The following is a 25,986-nucleotide window of genomic DNA, read 5'->3' on the forward strand; positions in this document are numbered from 1 at the left end:
CCTGCCCAGGGGTCCTAACAGGAATTTTGGAGGCTGGGTGCAAGCTTGAGGAATCAGCTATGGGGCAACTTGGGCTATGACCAAGTGTCTTTCCAATGGCCACTTTTACAGAACTAAATATTATCATCTTGTGACTATTATCTTAAAAACAAATAATCTGTAAGGGCCATCCAAAAGCCAGGTGATAACTCACATCAGCTTTGGAGATGGGAAACTCTCTTATGGGGCTGGCAATGGCCGGATGCTGAACTGCCATTCCCTTGACATATCTGGAATGTACATGTTCCTTATAACACAATTTGTTCTCATCTTCAATTTACTGTACTGGGAGGTTTTTCCTTGGTCAACAACCAGACACATCAACATTACAGTGAAGCCACTGTGGGAAATAAAATTAGTTTCCTCCTCCTTCAAATTAAAAGGAGGGTGCAGGCTGGATGAGAAACACACAGCTGCAACAGGACTTGATTGACTTTAATGTGGAAACAGTTGCACAGTTTAATATATTTCCTTCCCAGAAAACTGAGAATTTGTTTCCAAAAGGGCAAAGGCCTCTGGGATGTGTCCTGATTCTTTGTGATTCGATCTGTGCTGTTGTCAATGATTTACAGCAGCATTTTGGAAGCTGGTGGGCTCTGTGCTTCTCCAGCAGTGCCGAAACTTCAAGCTTTTGTTTGCAGCTGATCTATAGCAAACATTTACATATGGGAAAACAATGTGGTGGAGCCCATGTCAGCTCTCTCCTTTGATCCTCTCTATATGTTTCCTGGATTTAATAGCAGGCCAGGCCACAGCAACAGCATGCAAGGAGGTTAAGGCACTGCCTACCCAAAGGTAAGTCTGTTCCATCCACAACTTTACATGTAGAAATTTCCAGCATGTCAGTCAGCCCATCAGTTCTGCCCCAACTTGAGGCATGTGCACACCGGGCTCTCTCTGTAAACAGCTACCAGGAAAAAAATACTGGCAGTTGTCCAAAGCCCAAGCTCAGGATTGTAATTCCTTCTTAAAGGAACTGTTTGCACAATGGTTTTTCTTTTACAGAAGACTATTAAGCCTTCTTAAACTTCCTTACTGAAATTACCATACTGGGTTTGGGCACTTGAAATGAATTCTCCATATGGGATGATTTATGAGTTAATAGTTTTTCATATTCTTTTTCATTATAATTATTTTACATTTGACAATGTGAAGTTAACAAGTGCACGTGAATAACCCAATTTTCAATCCAAGCCAGTTCCTCATACCTCAATTTTTTTCTGTGAACAATATTATTAACCTATGTGAGTGTCACTTGGGCTTTGAAGGAAATGAATAAACAAGTTACTTTTTTTCTTAAGCTATAGTGTCATGATAGGAAAATGGTTGGATTTTTTTTTCTACAGCTGTTAATTTCAGGCTTGTTGTAAAGGCAAATATGATTTAGAAGGATCAAAAAAAGGTATCAGTGATAATTGGAACATGGAGACAAGGAGAAGGCAGAAAGGAAAAAACCTGGTAGTGATACACTTAATTATGAAGGCTTATTCTCATAATCCCTTTTGAAAATGAACAAAGACAAGATTTTTGATGTTTGATGAACTTATCAAACAAGGCAGAATAATGAAAAGGTAAATGTAAAATCCAATCCAAGGTGAGCCAATTAAGTACTTGGCAAAGTGCTGAAGGACATAGCCCACAAATCCTCCTGTCAGAGCAAAAAGGCATCAATGCATGTGTGTCCTCCAGCTCTGTTTGTCTGCAGGTTCCTGTTGTTTTCCTGGAGTTACAGTGAGGTTTATCTTGCACAAGGATCTGCATCCACAGGCTCCCTCACTGAGCTGTTGTGGCTTTCATTTAGTAAGTCTCTTTTCTACAGCCTCTGATGAATCCCCAATGTGCTCCATACCTCTGCTAATTATCAATATTTTTCTTTGGACTGCAGTCTTGTAAGTAAAACAGACTGCTCATTAGCTAATCACCAAAATAATAATAGAAATGATGATGTTTTGACTTGGAATAACTCCTTAAAATGCTTTGAAGGCTGTGGCAAACACTGAGTTGTATCAGCACACCACAGATTGCTCCTCAAGACAAAGAAATGCATCATACAAATAAAGGCTGTAGGAGTTAGGACAGAAATAGAGATCATAATGAGTGGGCTGGGAGGGAAGAGAAGAATTTTCTTCCTGTTATATACTGAGTTTCAGTGCATGGGCAGAGCCTGATCCAAGGGCCACAGAGATACAGCACCTTTGCCATTTTCTGCTTTTGTACTCTTCCTTTAGTTATTTTCTTCTTCTCAGAATTTGTGTGTTTTGTTTTAAAAATAGACAACCAACAAATTTTTGGTCAACATCCTTTGTACCTTGTTTTCTCAGCAGTCTTACTGTAGCCATTGCCATCACTCCACAAAGCCCATGGGAATCAGAACCTGATTTCATACTTAGCAGGAAAAATACTGACCATGAGTTCACATTGGTGTACAAAAAGTGAAATCAATAGATTTCAAAAGAGGCCCAAGGGGATAAACATCCCTGCTGCTGGAGATTGTGATGTGCTTCTGAAAAGAAAGCCAAAAAATCAGCTTTTCTTTAAAACCCGTCTGTTCATGACACTTCTGTTTACTCGGTGTGTTTGCTCTTATATATATTATGTATATATTTAATTATAATTTTAAATCTACCTATTGGATAGAGCTAGGATTTCTTGAGAGAGCAGAAAATCCAAGACTAAATCCTCAGGCACTGCACCTGTGGCCCATGATCAATTCTGATGAATACTTGGATGGGGCATCTTGGGTTGTACAGTCACCTCTGCTAAGGGATGCTTCCCACTTCCTACAACAGAGGTTCCTGGTGGAAAAACACACACAGAGATAATTTTCCCCCTTCTAGCCTCCAGCCTTCTTTAAAACTCAGCTTCAAATACCTCAGACTGCTCTCTCTTCCCCTCCTTAGAAGAAGAAGCAGAGATGTTAATTCTCCAGCTCCTGTCGACTGTCAGCTGAGCCAGTGGTCAGGATGGACTGATTGCTTTCCTTGCCAAGAGAGAAAAGTAAGGATCCACTGTAATGTATTCATTTATCTTCAGATGTGTCTGTGATGAGGATGTACACACATTAATTATATATATTATACATATTCATCATTCTGAGGCATCCAGTAAACTCATCCAAATATGATGGAGATGCTCCTCTACTTGAGAGGTTCTTACTCACCCTGGTGTAAACTGGGGAATAAATTTGTTTGAGGCAGAACGGGAAAAGGAAAGTCAAGGCAAATGGTGGAAGATTCAGGCCAGGATATTTGCCCAAGACTTTCTTCCCTTTCTATCTCGGATTTAATTAAGTATCTCCTGAATCTTAATGCAAATATTCCAATGAAAAAATAGGAGCAGACTTCACTCATCTGCTCCTGTTCTCAATTTTTTATATAATTTCACATCATCATAATTTTAGAATTTATTTTCAAATATCTGATATGATTTTGTTTCCTACTGAGTTTGTTATCCCTGCATTTTTTGTTCCTGTGCTTATAATCAGTAAATTATTTGGCTCTTCTCTCTGTTTTTTTTCCCTTTCCTAGTTTAAAGAGCAGCAATTCTCATTAATAATCCATTAGAAATGTTGCAGGATCAGTGTTATAATTAGTGTCTGTGTCCATCTGAGCCTGCTACATTCCAGGACAAAGCATGTGTAACTGGAAAAATGCCATAAAATACAGAAGAGAAATTTTAAAAACAGTCACTCCAGCCTCTGAATTCTCATGTATGAACATCAGGCAAATCTGAGGTCCCACCTCTCCACTGACTCTCCCTCTCCATTTACCACATACAAAGTCTTCAGGCCGCATGAAAAAAGCAGGAATATAGATAAAAACGGTAGTTTTGATTGCTGTATAGCCCATGGAGGTGGTGCCTGGGGGGGGATACGAGTGGTTGTCTCTCCTGTGGTGCAGCACCGCTACCGGAGGCTGCTGCAGCCGGCGGCGTTTGCGGGGCAGAGATGCGCAGGACACCTCTGGGATGAGGGAGCTTGTCGTGCTGAGACAACGTGTACTGGACCACCCAGCTGTGGGAAGGACTTTAGGTGCAAGGAAACAGGTGAGTGAACCAGGCACAACCTCCTGCCAAAGTGATTTTGCTCCTGGGTGGGCAGCCCTGGGGTGGTATCAATCCCCTGCCAACCACGCCACAGGATGGTGAATGTGCAAGGGAAAACAGGAGATTTCCCCTCTGTTCCTCCCCGCCCCCCCCTACTTTTACAGGAATGCATCCATGTTACACTCAGATTTAAACAGAAAAGAAGGCTGTGTGACATGGAAAATGTTAATTTTTCAGTGGAACAAAGAGAGTAGAAATATTCTGCTCCAACTGCTGTGCTACACACACACACTCCCCTCCATGGGCACAACGTTCCCACAACACGCAGCTTTCCCCCCTGCTAGAGACATAGTTCAATCATCAATCCAAGTAGCAATCTGTTGGGGTGATTTATTTATTTTTAGTCAACCCCAGCTCTGAGGATTGGGATATAATATGGCTGTTCTCTCAAAGTTTGACTAGCCTTGACAGATTTTTTTTTTTCCACACAAATGGCTCAAGCTTCCATCTTGAGCATTTAATGAAAACTATATTGAAATTTAGAACCACACATCAGCTCTGCAACCAGCTCAGCAGCTGGAGCAGGTCACCATCACTCCATCAAGGCAAGTGCAGCAGTGCCAGATCCCTTCTGCCATGATTGTCACGTCAAGGCTTTCTCCTCACTCCAAGAAGCAAAAGCCCTTCCAAGATGCCCCTCCTGCAAACATCCATTCTTGCCCTCTTAAGTGTTGCAATAACCCCCTCAAACACCTGCAATGAGCAGAGACAAAATTGCACTCTATTAAAATAGAGTTGACTTACCTTAAGCCAAGTAAAGAAGCTACTCCTATAGCAACTTTCCAAGAGCATAATTTAAGTTAATAAAGCCCAGACAGTGAGGTGACCTCATCTTGATTCCCACCCCATGGGAGTGGCCAGCTTGGACTCGGAGCTGTGCTCATTCTCGGCTGCAACGGGAAACTTCCCCAAATAGCTTGGAAAAACAAGTTCCCACTGGAAGAGCACTGTGTTTAACACCCAGTATGACTCCTTGTGGCCCTGAGATATGGGTGAAAAAGAGCCCAGTCAGTGCAAGCTGCCAGCAGGAATTTCTGAAGGGCACATAAACCATCACCCGTCTGTGCACTTTAGGTCGCTGCATTAAACGGCACCTCCTGTGCAACGGAGAGACAGACTGCAGAGATGGCTCTGACGAGGAGAACTGCGAGGATGAAGATATTGAAAGCCCTTGTAAAGATCTGTTCCCAGTCCCAGGGTCTGAAAAAGCAGTCCAAGGGTGAGTAATTAATCAATAGCTGCTACTCACACAGTCATAATAGGATTAAGCCTCTTCTTTTGCTCTTCCTTAGCAGTAGAAGTGATCCATGAACTGAGGGGGTGCTGTACAAAACCTGAAGGAGAGGAGCTGTCCCATGCAACTGTGGGTAGCAATGAGGGAGGCAGGAGGGTTCATCCCAGCTTTTATTTCAAATCCTATCTCTAATTTACTACCTGACCTTGGCCTCTACCAGCCACACTGTACTTGTGATGGTCTCTTTATACTCCTGTAAAAACATATCCCAGTTATCTCACGGCTTTCTCCAATTGACAAAAGTAATATATTAAAGCAAACAGCAGACTTTTGAGATGCAGCATCCTGGTGGTGTTCATCTTCAAGGAGATTTAACTCCATGATTTAGGACTTCAGAGCACAGATTTAAGGCAGGAAGCCTGAATTCCACATAAATATATGCAGGGAAATACTCCTATCCATGAAGAAGTGTTCTGCTTTTCAGTCCCAACTTTTGATTGGGTAATACATGCAAAAGAGAAATCCAGTACAGCTTGAAAGGCCCACTGTGCATTGGGACAATCTTATTAATCTTGTGTTTTAACCAAGATACTTCCCAGTTTCACTTGGAGAACATGTCCTGCCCATGGCAGGAGGGTTGGAATGAGATGATCTTTAAGATCCCTTCCAGGATTCTATGGGCATGGACTATAGTGTGGGATTGGAGTCAGCCATTAGATAACCTTTGCATCAGCTCCATCCAACACTCTCTGGAGTCCATGAGATAAATGTCTCTCTTGCCCAGGGCCTGGGAGAGTCCATCAAAAGTTTTTCAAGACATGCATTAATTTTCATTGAGAAATCTATTTAATTCTGCTCTGATGTGTTTCTCCTGTAGAACATACAAAACCAATGGGGTTTACTGTCTTAGCTCTAAAGGTGATTCCCTGTTGTGAAGAGCAATGCTGCTGTCTGCTTTGAATAACGGTTTCACATTGGGCCATGGAATCATATGGAATGCTAAGTAATGGAAGGGATTTCAGAGGGCAGCAGCTGTGAGGGCTGGAGAGAGGGAGGAAGGAGGAATAAGGAAATAATAAGTGAGAACATGGCAAAGCACAAGCTGACGGCATGTCTAGGGAGGGTGTTAACTGCCCTGAGAAATGGAATCATTATTGAAACGAAAGAGATGAAATTAAGATAGAAAATAATTATATGGAATGCCAGGAAGCACTTTGTGACAGTGAGATGTATTAGGCTCAAGGGGGACCTGGAGGAATTCCAGGACTTTGGGACTTTCATAACTGTACGTGCTGGCAGGGGCTGAACTACTTAACTGATTTCTTCCATTTCTAGCATATAAGTCCAAACAAATGTGTGAGAAATAAAATGTCTGTTTGGGAAGGAGAAAGCAAGGAGATAGCAAACCCAACCCAATTTTAGTGTTATTCAAATTCCTCAAGAGAGCTGAGGGTAAATAACCTGTAGTGTCTGGAGGACCTGTGACAGAGACCATTGAGGAAATAAAACAGGAGCGATGCGTAACTTCCTGAATGCTATTTCTTTGCAAGATACAATATCCTAACACAGGAAGGGGCACAGTTTATATACGATCCTGGATTTTTTGGAGGCCACTGTGAGTCTGTTTACAACGGAGAGTGGCGGGAGCTGAAGTACGACGCGGCCTGTGAGCGCCTCTACTACGGCGACGACGAGAAGTATTTCCGCAAACCTTACAACTTTCACATATACCAATTCCTAGTAAGTGCTCTGGGGGGCCAAACTCAGCAATAATTTCCCAGCAAAAAGTCGAACTTCCTACAAAGATATCAGGTGCATTTTATCATTCACTGTAGGTTGTCTTTCAAGGTACCTTTCCCCAACTGCTCCCGAGACAACAGGCGATCGATGGTATAAATGCTGGTTTATGGCACACCAAGGAACTAACGTGCTTTATCACCCAGATATTGTCACTGCTTACTCCAGCCTAGTCAGAGCCAAGAGAAATGGGTTTTCTCTAAATTCTGCTATTAATGAACTGTAGAGCTTGCACAAGCCACTTGCCTCTCTAGGGATGAAGTTGACCATGAGTAAAACAGTAATGATGCTACTAGTTCAGTTTTTGAAAGCATTTTAAGTCTGTGGCATGGCTACAAGGGACAGAAATCCAAATTCTGAGTGAGACAGGGATCCTGAAATCTGTCACCATGTATCACAATACCTGAGGACACATCTGAGTTTAGAGACTGATCTAAGTAGAGCAAGGACTCAACCCGGGTCTCCCACATCTTAAGTGTGTGCCTTGGCCACACTGTTAAACATCCATTATGCTTTCTGACATGAATGAATGAAAACACATTATTCCTGGGAAATATTACAGCCATGGACTGAATGCAAGCAGCTTTCATGTCCTCCCAGCAGGCAGAGTCTCCTGTGGCCCTTACTCCCCAGCTTCAACACTGGGGCTGGCTTTTTACAGAGCTGGCAAATGGCACAGCCCAGATTCAGCAAGGCTGCTCAATTCCACATGCCAGCAAAGTAGAGCTGTCAAGGAAAAGGTCACTTCTCTAAAACAGAGGCAAGACAATGTTTGTTTTCTAGTCTTGCCACTGTACATGGCTGCTGAATTTTTTTTTTCTGAAATAAATTCATCCCGAAGCAGGCTGGAGAGAAAAAATTCAGTCCAAATCATTAGGATTTGGCAGAGCTGTAAGGAATTGGAAGGAGGGGGTTATAATGGGAAGTGTCAAGCCATCTTAATAGGTACCAATACTAGCTCTGGGTTTGAGTGGCTAAACACAAACCTCTCCCCTGCTTGGAGATGGATGGAGCAAAATGCTTGGCTTTATCCACATTTCTCAATAATTTTCCAAATGAAACAACGCATGATTTAATTCCTTATTCCACATCCACTGAAGTCAATGCTGATGCTCTCGGGAGCATCACGGGCTTCAACAGAGGCACTATGAGCTCCTTGAAGAAATGAAGACTCAAAAGAAAGGGAAGTACCTGAAAAATTAATGCCTGCTCCTTTCCTTTTAGGCTCATGCTGATTCTGGATTCACTTTTGAGTTTTACGATGATTCAAAGGATCTGCTTGATGCCCTTAAACGTGATAGATCCAAAACAATGGGCTTTACCATTGGAATTGGCCCTGCAGGTCCAGATGTGCTGGTAAACCTGGGCCACACTTTATCAGGTGGCAAAGGATCCCTGAAGAATTTCACGGAATACACTGCAAAGGTGAAAAAACCCAACCCCATCAGTGCTGCATATGCTCCACTTGTGTCATCTGTGCATTGCATGGTCTGGCTATAACTTATGTCAGTTTATTCTCTCCACTGCATCTTTTAACACAGAGTAATCGTACCTTAATTTGTTCATGTAATTGCAAATGTGTGATCATCAGTAATCCTGTTTGTTGCTCTTCGTATGTTTTAGCAAACAGGGAGTGAGAATAAAATTGAGTTACGAAGTGCCACAACACATGTCATCTCACCCCATCCTGTTTCGTGGCTACATTGAGCACATATATAAAAAAATGCTTAAAAGTGATGATGAGGGAGGAGGAAATATCAAGATGCTGATCCAAACAATAGTCCTCAGGGGAAGGCCTCTGGTAGCAAATTTATCTTGTTCAAATTAATACAAGCTGTCTTATGAGGGGGAAATATGCTAGTTTTTATGAGAGGTTAAAATACCATGCTGAAAAAATAGTACCTGGTTATAGGGAGTACTTCTCACAGCAGGTTTACATCATGGATTAGCTGTGATGACCTCTTTCCAACATAATAACATGAGTGCTGGTATTTCCCACATTTACCATGCCCCATCTCCACTTCTCTCGTGGCTGCTGACAGAAAACAATAAAGAAGAATTACTTTGATGGTGTTCTGAGTTAAAATGCCCTTAAAAGCTGTTTGAAATGAGCACCATTATAGTATTTACTGTGCCCTTGTTCAGACTCACATGATGTTTGCAGCTAAATGATGATCAGTTATTGGAGGAATCATTTGAAGGGCTGTTCTGGCTGCACTGGAGCCTTGTCTGGAGACAATGGCTAATCTAGAGGAGGAGTTGTGGATCTGGTGGGATATCCAGGAAACACTCCCCCATCAGCATCTTCCTGGCCAGGGTATCTCCCCACAGGTGGGCTGGACTTGCCTTGACCCTTGTCCTGCATCACTGGTTGAGGCTGGGAAAAAGCAAAAGGGAATAAACACTATGGAAAGGAAACCAGGAAAAGAAGTAGCAGAAACAGAGAATGGGGTAGAATCTTGTGGAGCCTGACTCAGATTGTATTCACACATCAGTAACAAACCTTGTACCATCCAACCCCACAGCTTTGCCCTTCACCTCCACAGCACCTCAGAAACAGACTCTGAAAAATGAATTGCCATTTATTTCATTTCAGCCTGGGCTTGTTTTTGTGCCTTCAACATACACTGGCAGTCAGAGACTTGGGCTTTCCTCTGCTAGCCTAAAAACTAGAAAATTATTTTAAATGAATGTTGACTGCAGCTTCTCTTTTCTTCCCCTGCAGGATCTTGCATTCATTAGAGCTGTGACAAAGGTGCAGACAGCCCGTTTCAAGATGAGAAGGGACAACATTGTTTTGGATGAAGATGTGCTGCTCTCCCTGCAGGAGCTTCCAGACACCTACAACTATGGCATGTATGCCAAATTCATCAATGACTATGGCACCCATTTCGTGACATCTGGCACTATGGGAGGCATCTTTGAGTACATCCTTGTCATTAATAAGGAGGAAATGCGAAGAAAAGGTGAGAAAATGAGAAGATATTCTCTGCTCACAACTTTCTGCTCTAAACCAGGTATTTCCAACCTGGTGCCATTGAGGTGGAGCTCCACTCTGGACCCTGTGAGGGTGGGTGCTCATCAGCACCTCTTTTCTGAGCTGCCTGGCCTGTCCCAGCATGTGATAGACACATTTATCATAAGCCCAAAAATACCCAGTGGGGATGCCATAGGGGTATCCACACATTCACAAGAGGGATGCACTGCACAGCGGGGGATTGGTTTGAGTGTCACAAAATGTGCTTCCTGATCTAATTTCAGAAGGATCTGGGTAAGGTTTTGGTAGTTTAGGAAGGAACCTGAGCATCATCTTCTCCATTTTTTCAGTGTCACTTGCTATTGTTCTCCTATTTCTTATCATTTTATTCCCATGAATGCTCAAGGTTTGCAAACTCATCCAGAGTACAAACCAGCCTATTCACTTTTTAGCTTTTTCATAGTGAAGGCTGCAATTTTCTGTAACTGGAAATAGCACACTGTACTTGGCAGTACCTCTGCCACTTCACTCTGTTCATTGTCATATCTGAAGAGTAACAGACCTCTGTTAGTTCCAGTTCTCAACAAATTACAGTGTATGAGGCTGGAGAGCCACACCTCTAAATCTCAGTTAGATAAAATACCCACTGAAGATGTCTAGAGTGCAGGAATGGCCATTACTGGTGAGACAAAGCATAACATTTTCCCTAATCAAAAACATAAGATTCAGAACAATAATATGGCACTTTAGTACACTGACCAAATTGTCATCTTTTGCAAAGGTGTCAACAATGCAATAGATCCCACTTGCCCTAAGGACCAGCACTCCACTCTGCTGAGGGTACCACTGCCTTGGTAACTCCAGGCTGGACATTTATGCAGAAGGAAACATTTGACAATATGTGCAAGTTTCTGAACTTGGTGCAAATTGCTGTAATTCCTTTAATTCCAATAATTTCCATGGTTCTGCCCCAAATCGTGCCCTTGGTCTGAAATGGTTTGGTACCAGCAGCACTAGGATAACTATGGTCTCCATATACTGAGACTTAACTATGCCAATTTTTCCACAAGAAATCACTGATTCAGAGAATTTTCATCAAGGTCCTGAACCTCTAATGTTTGGAAATGTGATGCTTCTTGAAATCATTTCTTGCCTTTGAAGAGTGAGTGATATAGAAGTGAACAAGGTCTTGGCAAGCAAGTCTTCAGGAAGCAGACTGCCAATTTCAAAGGAAGAATGAATCAAGAACATGTGGAGGAAGGCTATTATTTTGCTTTATCTTGGGCTTGCTGTATATAAAAGGAGGAGATTTACTGCTACAAGATGCCTTTTCTTAGGAAAGAAGGATGTTGAAGTTCAGCAAAAGACAAAAACGTGCCCCAGTAGGGATGTAATTTTCATCCTAATCCAGTCTCTGCTAGAGAGTCCACATTTACCAAATCAGCAGTGCTTGTGTCTCACAACAGTGACCCAGAAGGACCCACCTGCAAGTGGCTGATATGCCATGGTCTGAAAGCATTTAGTAAAAAATCCCTGATTTTTCTAATGTTGATCACAGCCATGCTTGAAGGCTGTGTTTGCAAGAGGATTATCCTCCTTCCCTGAGGAATGGTCAGGATCAGGATATAAGTGCTCAAATCTTGAAATTAGAGCTTCCCAAGATGAGTCTGAAGCTCTGCAGATGGCTGGAGATGTATTGCTGAGTCCCCACAGGGCTGAGCACCACAGCGCCTGCTTTAGACCAGCCACTGCATTCTGAGAGCCCACCTTGCCCGTGGGTCTGTGTGTTAAATGCTGTGCAAGAGAGAATACTCCTTTTTTTTTTTCATAGACCAGTGACTAAAACACATGCCCAGGAAAAAGATCCCTTGGCTGAGTCCTCTCTAAATGAGAGACAGCTTAGATGGTCACCGAGCATTAAGCTTAGCACAGACGTGAGCTGGACTTTAAGCATTTAGGAAACCTGAATTTTGAAAATGAAATCACCTTTTCTATTTAGATACCCCGGAACAGACCACAATTCACTGCAGAGCTCAGGACTGCAGTTTCACTGCCAGACCCATTTCTATCTTTCAGGCTGCAAGGGCTTATATGGATGTGGTCATGAGTGAAATAAATACATATGTCAGAATGAAGTCCCTTGTTGCTCTGCCATCAATATTTTTCATTACTTGTTTTTAAAATAGATTGTTATGGTTCTATTATTTAGCAGAAAACAGTATAATGTGTTCACACATTACAAGAACATTTATGGGAGAAACATTATGCACAGACTAAATTAGAAAGAGTCTTCATATATTCTGATTAATTCAAAGTGCAGCAGTAAATCTTATCACTGGAGCACATTTAACTATCGCAAATTATATCATATAAAAAAACCCCTATCAGGGCTCCCCCTCAAGTGCCAATATTTACTATGACCACCCTTTTGCAATGATAACCACTTTTCATTTATCAAGACCCAATCTTGCTGCAACCAATAGCGAATTGTATTGACAGACCCTCACTGAACATAATTACTCAATGGGAACCATGGCAAATCAATTAATCAGGGTGTTCCTCAAGTTTAATTTTATGGCACTCCAGCACCAGTATAAGCAATCACTCACGTTGCTTTGGGTGAATGAACTTTACCCACTGTGTTTACAACTGTTGAACAGTTTAGTGCAAGTAATTGAGTGCTACACATTTAATCTTTCTCAAGGGCCCAGTTCTGCAATGGGATGCAATTCCCACCGAAGTCTTGAGAATGCTTCAGCTCTCCCCAGTTTGAATCCAGGACTTGTGGCAGCTTTGTCAGGATGCTGAGCACCTCTGCCCATTGAGACCCACCAAGTCAAGGAGCAGATCTGTGCCCTACATGTGGCTCCAGTGAGCATCTCCTGTAGAGCCTGCAGAAGGGAACAACTGCGCAGGTGACAACAATCCAAGTGCGGTGGTTGACGTGCCTGAAGGACAGGATGTCATCCAGAGGGACCTGCACATCTTGAGAAGTGGGCCCATGTGAATCCCATGGATTTAACAAGGCCAAGTTCAGGGTCCTGGTGTCAACACAGGCTGGGGGATGAACTGATTAAGTGCAGTCCTCACACGAAGGACTTGGGGGGGCTGGAAAATGAGAGGCTGGACATGACCTGGCCGTGTGCACTCACAGACCAGAAAAGCCAGTGGTGTCCTCGGCTGCATCAAAAGCAGCATGGGCAGCAGGTTGAGGGAGGTGATTCTGTGTCCAGCTCTGGGGTCCCCAGTACAGGAAGGACATGGAACTGCTGGAGTGAGTGCACAGGAGGACATGAAAATGATTAGAAGATGGAGGATGTCTCCTACGAGAGAGAGAGGCTGAGAGAATTTGTTCAGCATGGAGAAGAGAAGGTTTCAGGTGTTCTAATTGTGCCTTCACTTAAAAGGGGCCTGTAAGAAAGATGGGGACAAACTTCTTACTAGGGTCTGTTGTGATAGGACAAGGGGTGATGGGTATAAACTAGAAGAGGGTCAATTCAGATGAAATAAAAAATTTTTTACAATGAGAGTGGTGAGGCACTGGCACAAGGTGCCCAGAGAGGTGGTGTGATAGTTAAATGTGCTCAAGTGATAAGATTTACTGCTGCATTTTTAATTAATCAGAATATATGAAGAGTCTTTCTAATTTACTCTGTGCATGACCCATCTCTGGAAACATCCAAAGTCAGGTTGGCGGAGGCTCTGAGCTACCTGATCTAGTTGAAGGTGAACCTGCTCAGTGCAGGGGGATTGAATTAGGTGACCTTTACAGGTCCCTTCAAACCCAAACCACTCTGTGACTCTGTGAAACCAGAACTATGGGTGTTTTACCCGTATTTTAAACAAGAGCAAGACAAGACACTGCTCCCCAGTGCTGGGGTGAGGCAGTTCAGCAGACAGTGCTCCAAGTTCAGTCTTCAGAGCTTTAACCCACAGTGCACAAACCCCACTGACCCCAGTGCCTCCCTTTCAATGCCATGGTATTGGTCACCAGGCTCCTTTGTAAAACACTTTAAGGTCCTCTGACAGAAAGAGCAATAGAAAAGTTATCTATTACTTACAATACCTGTACTTATAGAAATCAATGGACTTTCTAACTACTAAAGAGGACAGCCTTATATCTGCAGTACACAGAAGTGCTTACATAAAACTAGGCTGTATGAAATATGCACATTGCTTACCTTGGTGAAACCACCTCATTAGTTCCCTTCTCCCCTCTGCAGTCACTTCATGGGTCTCCAGTTACATATTTTCTTGATGTATGTGGCAGTGCTGGTGGCAGCAGCCCAGCAGCAGGGAGGCTCTGGCAGCTCTCAGCACACAGACTTTTTGCAAGTTACTACTAAAGATGCTACTTAAGCCACTAACAGGTGGGTCAGATCCTGAGTTTAGGAAAATTGGCAAGGATCTATTGATTTCAGCTGCTGATCTCAGCTTTATCCTAATTATGAGTTAGTCTGTAAAAATAAATAATGGTTTGGTTTTAAATATATAGATCAAACAAGGACATACATGCCTGAAGCCTTGTGTTAAGATATTTACTTCCAACATTTTCTAAGGATACAATTTTTACAGTTAGGACATTTCCCTACTTACCTCTTATATGACAGGCTCAATACACCCCAATAAAATACTGGTTTCTTCACTGTCCTCTGCACCAAGTAGCTCTTGACTTTGCAATACAGGCCATGAAAATAACTGAATATTTTCTTCAATGATAAAAAAAAAAGAAAACAAGTAGGAAAACGAACATCTACTCAGTATGAGTCACTGAATGTACCTGTTTCCTTTTTGTTTTGCAGACATCAGAGCTGAGGAGATCAGTGCCTGTATTGGGCTGTCACTCGGCCTTACTGCCAGTGAGCACAAACTGGATCTGAATGCAGCTGTGTTATACTCTGAATGCAAAAGGAAAGGATTTCTGAAAACTGGTATGACAGTAGGGCACGTGTCTGTTAAGGCATCTTGTGTTATTTCTTCTGGTCACTTGGCATGGAGATTCAAGTAGGGTCACACAAGGAATGAAGAAGGGAGCTCTGATGCCATCCCCCAGACATGGTGGGACCTTGGGTCCAGGTCTCCAGGAGGTGCTCTTTAAAGAGCAGGAATGAATGTAGCAGTCCCTGGGTTAGAAACATGTGTAAATAGAGGCAGAGGGGTGGCTGAAAGGCTGCAGTCCCTACAGCAATGACAGACTGGGCATGCCTGGCAAAGGCATCATGAAAATAATGCCAAGGTCATGGGTTCAATCCCCCATGTGGGCCATTGGCTTAAGAGTTGGACTTGATGATCCTTGTGGGTCCCTTCCCACTCAGAATAGTCTGTGGTTCTGTGAAATTAGTAAAAGAGTCAAAATTGACTACAAAAAGTACCCAGAGAGGGTAGAAAACCCCAGATTTGTACATTACTTAATGAGCTGTAGAGAGCATGATCTATTGCCCATGTCCTAACTAGAAACCAAGGCTGGAGGTGTGCAGGCTCTTGAGGTCTTATCGGCTTAAAGCATTTGGGAGGCCCAACTTGTCACAGACCACCTTGTGCTAAGGTGGCAGGGCTCACCCCCCAGGCAGGGAACACGGAGCTGCCATCGATTCCCGGAGGCAGTTCACTGATAGCACCCGGCCCGATTGATCTCACCTCCATTAAGCAGTGCCTAGTGCATGTGTGGAAAGAGTAACTAAATAATATGTGTGTAATTCAACTTTTCAGCTGATGAGAGCCACAGTGCAGTTGTGGAAGATATTATTCCCCGGATCAGAGGGGGAGATACGAGTTACAGTGGAGGACTCTTAAACAGTTGGGACGGCAATATGTATCGTCACTGGGGAAGGTCATTAAAATATAATCCTGCTGTTATTGATTTTGAGGTAAGGCTTTTCTGCAGTTGAAGAAACTCTGCCACTATAAGGAATGAAAGTGTAGTCGAGCAGATCATTTCGTATTTTTATTGTGATCCCATCACAGAACAAGATTAAATGTAATGGGCCACTGATCTGGTAACCTCTTATTCATTTCACAATGGGGAGTACATCTCCCACCGACCGCATCCGCAGGGAGACGGACAAGGAGCTTAATGCTGGATTAGTGCTGAGTTAAGTTTTTGGTCTGTTCCTAAACAGCTTCATGATGAATTGTGGTTGCATTCATCCTTGTTATTCCCCTTGATGGTGCCCACCCTCCTGTATAAGCAGGGGACTAGCAGGGGCCTGGGGAAAGTGTTTTGAATGCCCCCAGTAAAGTGTCTGCCTATACAGACCCTCCTCAGGAGCGTCAGAGCAGGGCCCTCCTGGCTGCTTTGTCAGGTGGGTTCTGTCATTCTCCATGCTCCAAAAAGAGGGTCCATCACCATAAAAATCAGAAAAGCTCTACTCTCATGTTTGTTTCAGTGGATGTCCCATAAAATGGAAAGATCATTGAAACACCCTACAGGGTTTCTGAGATGAGGAGGAGATGAGTGAGTGCAAGTAGAGGGGATGAAAAGGGAGAGGGAATAGCAGCCCCATAAACAATCCAGGGCCAGAGATGGCAGAGGCATGAGGAGATGGCCACAACTCCTCAGCTGTGGTCAGCAGTGCTACATGTGCCCACAGATGCCAAGATCACTGCTCTGCTCCAGTAGAGCAGCTGTGGGGTGCGGAGGAAGGACCTCCATCATGGCAGGGACATGCTGCCACTTCTATCCCTCTTGTCTTCATCTGAAAGCACATTTGAAAGCTCTGACAGAGAGTGGGAGAAGGGAAAATGAATCTGGGAATTGTCTCTGTTATTGGCAGGGCATGAAGGACTGTGCAAGCCTTCCTGGGCAGCACCCTGGTGGCAGAGAGCTCTGATAGTGTAGAAGCACTTTCAATTCCAGCTGCAGGTTATTCACCTTTCTGCACAAGTTCCCATCAATCCTGGGCAAAATCTATTGCAATTTTCCAGTAAACCATGTGTTGACCTCTGTGTTTGCTGCTCCAAAGCTGAGCAGTCACTCTGCAACCAGAGAGGCTGGTAAGAGCTTGTGTCCACTTCAGCAGCTGTTATCTGCAGCTGCCTCAGTTTGTTAAACAGGCTTGTGCAAATTTGCCTAAGAGCTCTTCCCAAAGCCCAGCTGATTCTGATCCTCCCCACAAATCACTTCCACTGTGTCTTGTGCAATGAGATGATGCCCAGCTCTTCTCTGGGAATGATTTCCACCAATTCCCGACCTACACAGGCAGTGTTTGCACAGATGGATGGGTGGAAAAATATAAGTAAGTGTCCTCAGACAGCCCTAAGCTTTTAGGTTTAATATTCATTTGAATATTACTATTCAATTGGCCAAGTTATAATTATCAGTTGCCCAAACTGGACTGCTTTTGCTGTCTGATAGGAACTGGATTTTCCAACTGGAAAGATGACGAGCAAGTTATATTCTTAAAGCTGTAGACTACAATATTATTTCATTACATCATGACAGTATATTTCACTTTGTCAAAGGGCAAAAACTACATAGGCAAAATTTTTCATTCTCAGCATTTACTGGATATTTCACAGCCTGGCCACTGTAAGTGGTAGGCTGGCAATAAATTTTGATAAGACCCTCTGTCCAAAGCTCTTACCAAAACATTTTCTTCAAAAAGGCAAAAAGCATGCAAGAATCTCAGAGATTGTGACAGCACTCAGAAATCAGTCAAAAAATGGGCTTACTGGGGTGTTTTAATTTATCAGTTGAATCCATACTAAAACTCCAAAGCATGTCCAGAGAAGCCAATCCCGCACAAAACTCTAAGATGAGGAAGGTTTTGGAACGGTGGTTTCTCACTGGGGCCCATCAGTCGCAGCAACACATTTGCATGATGTACATGCAGCTGTCGAGGAAGACAAATGAGTTTTTCCTGAGTCCTGAGTTTATCCAGCAATGTCACAGCATCTCAGTTGATGCCCAGCTGAAATTATTTCCATGCCATCCATCTCCATCCTATGCAGCTGCAGCCCATCCACGAAATTCTCCGCAGGAGCAACCTTGGCAACATGGAAAGCAAGCGGCAAAACTTGAAACGGGCTCTGGACGAATACTTGTTGGAGTTCAACGCCTGCCGCTGCGGGCCGTGCCAGAACAACGGAGAACCCGTCCTGGTGGGAGACACCTGCTCCTGCCAGTGTCGCCCGGGCTACAGGGGCCCTGCCTGTGAGCACACCGAGCGCCGAGGTAGGACCCCCATGGGCACCTGCAGCAGGGGAGGTTGAAAGGCAGCCAAGGGACGGGCTTTCCTCTCCACAGGTTGGATGTTAGAAAAGGGTTCTTCACCCAAAGGGTAGTTGGGTACGGAAAGAGGCTCCCTGAGGAAGTGGTCACAGCACCAGCTCTGACAGAACTCAAGAATGTTTGGATGATACCCTCAGGCACGTGGTGTGACTCCTGCAGATGGCCCTGTGTGGGGCCAAGAGCTGGGCTCGATGATCCTTGTGGGTCTTTTCCAACTCAGCATATTCTATGATTCTGTGAACCAACAGCTCTTTGCATCCGTGCATCAGTCCAGCCTTCACTTCTATATCGCTTTTGCTGCACTGTCCTGAGCCATCCTGCAAGTGACTGAAATTAGCAGCTCAGGACAAGGGGGAATGGCTTTAAACTGACAGAGGGTAGGTCTGGATGAGATATAAGGAAGAAATTCTTTACTGTGAGGGTGGTGAGGCACTGGTACAGGTTGCCCAGTGAAGCTGTCGATGTCCCATCCCTGGAAGTATTGGATGGGCCTTTGAGCAACCTGCTCTAGTGGAAGGTGTCCCTGCCCCACTGCAGGGTGGGTTGGAACTGGATGACCTTTAAGGTCCTTTCCAACCCAAACTGTTCTGTGATTTTGGGATTATTATGAATAATGTAGTGGAAATGAGGGTGTGTTTAATAGTTGGAGATTTACTGATTTGTTGCAAAGAGCTGAGCTGAGGTGGCAGGACCCTGGCAAGGCCCAGCTGCTCCCACTGCCCATCAAGGGGTGAACTCTGCCTGTGTCACTCTAAAGACACAGCTCATTACTGTAAACAAGACCATCACCTGGTCCTTGCTTACTGCCATGTCACATTCTCTGGGTGATGATCCTCCAGAGGGCTTGTGGCATTCTGCTAAGGATGCCTGCTACAAAGGTGAGGGCACAAATCTCATCAGGGAGGGAAGGGAAGGGCAAAGTGTCAGGTGAGACAACTGGGAAGTGGTGCTCAAACAATGTGCCACCAGAAATGCTGTTTTAGTAAAAAATCACCACATTACCAGATTTCCACCCTGCCCCTCTCCTGGGTGCATTTTAACTGGAGGGAATATCTCTTTTGGGGTGAAAAAATGTGTTTTTCCAAAGTGACAGGCCTCTATTTATGCTTTCTTTATCACTTAGTATACTACCCTAAAAAATTAAATGGATGGCAAAAGAAGCCAAGCTTGGAACATGCTCTTGCATCTCCAGAAAGTCGTAGTTCTTTCTGGGTATTTTTGTCTTGATTGATGATGACAAAAAAAAAATTCCAAATCTCAGCACATGAAGCTGGAAAAAAAAAATCCATCTTCAGAGCAGTTCCACCAGGCAGAGCTCCAGGCCTTCAACCATGTGCTCATCACTGGGGTCTCACACTGGAAAATCAAAGCTGTGATGAGATAAGGAGTTTGAGCAGAGCTGGGTAGATGGTTTATGAAGCTGGATGCAAAGCTTTCCTTCAGTGACTCTAAGTGGGTTTCTTTGAAAAGCTCATGTTCTTTGAGCTGCCTCCAAATCCAAGGAATTTGCTTGGAAAGCTCAGGACCTGCCCCCAAAGCAGCACATGGAGAGCAGAGCAAAGGCCAGCCCTTTGCTTCCTGATTTTAGCAATAGTGGGGACAGATACACTTCTGAATCATGGGCAAGTTTTAGTTTCAGATTTTTAGTTCCAAAATTCATTTAAAACCAAACTCAGTTTTTTTAAAGCACGACGTTTCAGCAGATGGAAAACTCAGCTTTCCACCCAGCACTAAGTAAGAGCACACACATCCATTTGTGCTGTCTGGATTAATAAAGTGCCCAAGCCAGGCATGAAGGCCAGATGAGTAAATAAAAAATGACAGTAAATGACAGCCATCAAGCATTCCCATCATTCAGGAGCACTGCCATAATCCCTGGTATCGACCACTCCTGACAACTCAGTCTGTACTGTGATGAAAAAGCCTTGAAATGACCCATCTCCAAAAGGATAGGCAGACTTTTCACTACACCTCCACGACATTAGGGGACTATTGTCCCTCTGCCTTGTTCAGAGGTGACAAAGTTAGTGCAGGGAGAGCTGTCAGCTGCCCTTTGTGAAAGGAAAGCCAAGGCACAGCCTTTGAAAGGAGCAGAGAATAAAAACAAACAGCTGTCGGTATTTGAGGTGTTTCATCTCCCCTGGCTTGAAAGTGCCATCTGTGTGCTGGGCATGGCTGGGATGGAGTTGGGAGTCCATACCCAGAGAGATTACAGACAGAGCTGAAATCCCAAACTGCTGCTGGCATTCCACTCCATCTCCCTCCCCTGCTCCCACCTAAAGCAGGCAGCTGTAGGTAGTACTTCAGAGCTAAATACTTCTTTTTTTTGTTTGTTTTTCCCTTCCTTTTTACTGTGCTTACAGGTGGTGTGACAGATGGGCACTGGAGCTGCTGGTCAGGCTGGTCTCCCTGCCAGGCGGGCACGTCGCGGCGCAGCCGCCAGTGCACCAACCCAGCCCCACAGAATGGTGGGCAGCCCTGCACCGGGAGGCACCTGCAGAGCAGAGCCTGCTGAGAGCCCACAGGAACCTGAGCCAGAAGGTCTGGAGTCTGTGCTGGGCTCTAAATACTCCAGACATGCAACAGAATTAGCCTGGGGACAAGTAATTGGCTGGTATTGAGTATGGATTCACTGTACAAAACCCGACCAACTGCTTTGGCGGACTGAACACATGTTGTGCCCCACCAGATGTGATGGGAGCCCCACCCAGTGCACAGCAGCACAGATGGGGTACAGGAGATGGTGGGAACTCCACAAAGGTGGCTTTGCTGCTGGGGGACTGTGGGGTTACAAGAGGTCGTGAAATAAATTTATCGCAAGTGTTTACATAACTCGACTCCCAGAAAGTTTATGTATTTGCCTTTGGAAAACACAAAAAAGCTCATGATCCTTGCAATCTTCTGCAGCTGGTATTGACATATGTACCACAGAACTTTTGTAAGCTGGCATTGACAGATTTTTAAGTCCAGCATATTGGCCAGGGCTGCATTTGCAGCAAAGCCATATGCTGCTCTGCATGGAGAAGGCTCAAGCCTAAAGATGCCGAAGCATCGTTGCAAAATGTAAACCCAAAATGACAAAGAATTTTAAATAAATTAATAATGAGAGAGGCTCGAACACAACCATTGGGCAGAGGATGTTCACACACAAGCAAAAGCAATTCCTCTGTAAGCTCAGTGATGAATTGACTATTAGCACGCAGGCTTTTTATCTCCCAGGCACCCAGAGCCCGAGAAGATGCTAACGGGCTGCTTGATCTAAGGGGCTTTTTTGAATGTGAGATGTAAATCTCAGCACAAGAATTCACACAGTATTGAACTGTGCCCAGAGACCACAGCGAAAGCCCACAGCTCCCTCTTCTTAATGAACTGCCACAAAAACCTGGGATGGACGGAAGGCGAATGGCACTTCATTTTACTGAGCTTTTCATTACAAGGGAAGAAGGGGAAAGAAAAGCCCTGAGAAGGAATAAGGCATTATGAACAACAACAACAACAGCACCAAAGCCTCAAAGCACAAAGCAGCCCTTCCATATACATATGAATGGGAAGAGGGAGTAGAAAGGAATCATGGTTTAGTGAAAGAAATTGCTCAGGTATAGCTCTGGTGCTTGGAAATGCTTGTTTTTCAACAGCCTGGGGATTTACAGGCTGACAGTCAGCTGATGTAAATCACTGTTGCCCCTTCACTACAGCTGATTTATGGTACCTGAAGATCTGGCCTCATATTTTCTTTTGTGGGCATGTTTACCAAAGGACCATTTTTTCATCACTTTTCTTTTGCTTGTAAATGAAAGTATAGGCTGAAAACAACAAACCATGTTGTCTTGAATCCTCAGATGTACTTGTTCTGTGAAAAATCCCTACCATGAGAAGCAAAGCTGTGGCCTTTTAGCCAACTAGGCTTTTGCAGGTGAAGATGATACTTATCCAGGGAGGAATTGGCTCCCAGGGGCCTGATCTTCTGTGTTAGGAAAATGCTGCAGCATGAAGCACCCACAGACCGGTGTGATTTAGACATTCCAGAGGAATGTGAAATGGAGTATCATCGCAGATTGTCCCATCAGGAGTTTGATCACTGCTGTTTGGCATTGGGCTGGTATGTTATATGGAAAATGAGACAGGGCTCTTACACCAAGGACCAGTTTGGCTCATAAGTGATTCTTACCTTTATACCAACTGCTTAGAATCACAGAATCATAGAATAATTTGGGTTGGAAGGGAGGGCTTTAAAGAGAATCCATTTTTGACCTCTCTGCCATGAGCAGGGACACCTTCAACTAGACCAGATTGCTCAGAGCCCCATCCAACCTGGCCTTGGATGGTTCCAGGGATAGGAGATCGATCACCTCTCTGGCCAATCTGTGCCAGTGTTTCACCACCCTCATTATCAAAAGGTTCTTCCTTATATCTAGTCTGAATTGCCTCTTTTAGTTCAAAACCATTAGGTTATGGAGAAATATGAGACAGGGCTCTTCCAGCAGTTTGGCTCTTAGGCAATTCTTACTTTTACACTGACTTCTTAGGAGCCAGGAAAACGCCTGCAAATAAATGAGTATAAAGTCACCTTAGTCAAGAAGCCAAGTACGCTTCTTTTGTGACCAGAGGGAAGAAATTAATGAACAGAAAGATGTGATGCCTTGGAGGCTGGGGAGTGATGGGACCTGCAGGAAGGCAACCTGCATCCTCAGCTTTTAGAGCTGTTTCTGAAGGACAGATCATAGGCTGAAGAACCACAAAAAAGAATAAAGTGATTAAAGAAACCACATATAAAATGCCACTATGAAGCATATATAAATAAGAGCAAAACAAGCTGTGTTTTACCTGCAGTTGTTCATTCTCATCTTTAACCTCACAACCCAATGAAACATAAACCCAAGGGCTTCATTCAAATTCCAAAGGTAGGTGGGTATTGCTCCTCTCCTCCTACTGAGCCTCCACTACCCCCAGGGCTCATCCACATGCTGAAACTCAGGAGCAGCGAAGCTGAAGTCAAAGGAAAGCAAGAAGCTGCCTGTAAGGTCTGGTTAAAAAAAAAAAAAAAAGAAAAGATTATGAGCAATTACACATTTACAATAGCAGTCAAAGAAGCTAATATATCTCCTGCTGAAGTGGGCAGCATGAGAGTTGTGCAAGATGAGATAAGCAGCAAAACTGTACGTTTCTTAGTTAAACTAAAAGCTTAGAGGGTACAATAAAACACTGCAGTTCCACCCAGGTTTTAATGAATGGATTTTCCCCTCTTGCACACTGACATACATTTGATATAGTTATTTATCCTATATATATTTCTCGCGGCGTATTTCCCAGGAGACCTTGTTTATCTCACTCATAAGCACATGATGGATGTGTGGCACTCGGGATAAATGGTATCACAATCAGAGATTTTTATGGATATAGGCAAACTGGGTTATTAACAAAGGAAGGGCAGAGAGGAACCAGCACGCACAAGAAAATAGCAAATGATTGATGACAATACACCTGAGGTTGCAAGGTGCAGGCTCCAGATAACCAGCTAACAGAAGAGGAGATAAGGGCAGTGCTTGAGACAGAGCTGTTTTCTACCTCAGGGTCAATGTCACGTCGACTGCCCCAATGCCTGTGTCCCTCTGAGCCTGTGCTTTTAGAGCAGGCAAAAATTCCCCAGCAGGAGCAGCTCAAAAATTACTGCCTTCCTTTTTATACAGTGCAATGCACAAGCAAAGGAAGATACAAAACATTTAATCCCAACCCAAAAACCTGAAACAAAAGAAATTCCAGATTCTGGCAAGTTTGGGGAGGGACTGGCATTTGTGGTGCTGCTCTATCATGCCCAACACGGTGGGACATGTAGTGCTGCATTACAAATAAGTACAAATGTATGTTCATAATGGTCATTATTACTGTACTCACCTCTAGTTTTGTTGATCTAGAGAAGCAGGGGGGTATTGAAATGGGATATCTAGGGAATGTTAACACCTCTGCATGGACTTTCTGGGTTGCCTTCAATGACATCTCTCGATCTGGGAGCAAACCTGGGGAGGAATAACTTATCTATTTGATACTGGGAGAAACAAGAGCATGGAAAAGTAACTCAACAATACTATGGTACCACAGTCCTTACAAGTCCCCAGTCACAGCCTGGACCATGTTCCAGCCCCCACACAAAATATCTACATGATATGACACAACAGGCAGTAAGGGAACCCAGGCTGGAAAACAGCCCAGTTTACCCACTCCTGATGGAGACATCTGAGGTGGCAAGAGCCAAATTGGTTTTGTCCTGGGAAAACTGGATGTGACAATTACAACTTACCTGAAATACCCTTTTGGGAGTTTCCAAAGCCATGTTGACTGGATCCAGCAACATGACAGCAGCAATGTCTTCAAGCAGGGAGGTGCAAAAAAATACAGCTTCTTCATGTTTACACTCTTTTTTTCCTCAAGCAAACTGCTTGTGAAAATATAATCTGGGATGTAGTAGAGTCCACTGAGACAAGTATCTTAAGCAGAGAAATGGGCTAGAGCAGCACAACCAGCACTGCATTCCTGAGCTCTCACATGTGGGTTATTAATCTAAACTTACACAGAAAGTGGAAGTTGGAAACACCAGTAAAAGATAGTACCAAAATTTAATGTGAACCAAAATGAAACGATAAAAGCTTCAGCACAGTATTTTTTATTACCCTCCAGGTTATAATAAATCATTAGTTAGTTGAATCAAAGCACAAAATCACAAGGACAAGATGAAGTTATGTCCTTTATGGGAGGCTTCTAAGCCTACAGGCTGAATATTCAACCACTGTTGAACTCATCCTTCAGTTAGACTATCCTGCTGATCTTGACAACTGTCAAATCTCTTCTTCCCCCCAAAAAAAAACCCAAATACAGAAACCCAGGCACTGCCACTTCAAAAAATCTAGGCTTTTCTGATTTGGGAACAAGTGTCCCAGTTCAGGTCTGCTTGCCACACCAATGGAGAGAGGCACCACCACTACATTTAATCAGCTTGATGATCAGTGAAGGTGGTTAAATTTACAAAAGCCACTTGATTCATCTAAGAAATTTCCTTTATCAGATTATATCAGTCATTGTCAAAGGCAGGCAATGACACTGCAGTATGTGCCCTCACAGGCACCCACAAACCATGCTCAGAGTTCTCAGCTGCAGAGATTCCACAGTGACCCTTCCAAACACTTTGAGGACTACCACCCTTCTCACAAGCAGTGACCTCTTGGACCAGTACCCAGAACGAATCACTCAGCAAATTTCTATCATACAAAAGATATCAGAGTTGCACAGTGGAAAAGGGAAATGCTTTGGGTTGGCAGTTAAATTATGAAGCCCATAATGAGCACAGAGCACTCTTCTTTTACATATGCAACGTGCTCTGCCTTTTTTAAAGCTGTCACAGGAACCTTGTGGATAAGTGTGGAGGCGGCATGAGGGCTACAACTAAATGCATGTTCCATTGTTCAGATGTCAGAAAGCCTGAGCTGTTCTTACAGGAATTACATTTAGACAACGTCAGTCTGAAAGGGGAGAAACTGGAGATACCAACCCACCATCACCAGCACTGCTAAAAACCCTCAGAAAAGAGAGTTTGACCTTGCAGATGTTAGAAGG

The 25,986-nt window shown here is 43.9% G+C and overlaps 1 protein-coding gene across 1 annotated transcript; it reads left to right on the top strand.

Annotated features, from left to right (window-relative positions):
* Window positions 1-606: 606 nt before the first annotated feature.
* Window positions 607-21,213, top strand: C8A (complement C8 alpha chain). Its single transcript, XM_071564965.1, has 11 exons — window positions 607-834; window positions 2,940-3,036; window positions 3,939-4,083; window positions 5,218-5,362; window positions 6,928-7,117; window positions 8,399-8,599; window positions 9,900-10,140; window positions 14,954-15,082; window positions 15,861-16,018; window positions 18,102-18,324; window positions 20,745-21,213. The coding sequence occupies exons 1-11, from the start codon at window positions 716-718 to the stop codon at window positions 20,894-20,896; spliced, it is 1,800 nt and encodes a 599-aa protein (XP_071421066.1). The 5' UTR covers window positions 607-715; the 3' UTR covers window positions 20,897-21,213.
* Window positions 21,214-25,986: the final 4,773 nt, after the last annotated feature.

Source organism: Pithys albifrons, chromosome 10 (genome assembly GCF_047495875.1).
Source record: "Pithys albifrons albifrons isolate INPA30051 chromosome 10, PitAlb_v1, whole genome shotgun sequence".
NCBI lineage: Eukaryota > Metazoa > Chordata > Aves > Passeriformes > Thamnophilidae > Pithys > Pithys albifrons.

What these genes read in the sequence shown, in the direction of transcription:
- C8A (XM_071564965.1), top strand. Translation starts at nt 716, where the DNA reads ATGTGGTGGAGCCCATGTCAGCTCTCTCCTTTGATCCTCTCTATATGT. An exon ending in TTCACATATACCAATTCCTA is followed by an intron (nt 7,118 to 8,398) that starts GTAAGTGCTCTG and finishes CTTTCCTTTTAG; the next exon opens with GCTCATGCTGATTCTGGATT. An exon ending in TGAGCACACCGAGCGCCGAG is followed by an intron (nt 18,325 to 20,744) that starts GTAGGACCCCCA and finishes CTGTGCTTACAG; the next exon opens with GTGGTGTGACAGATGGGCAC.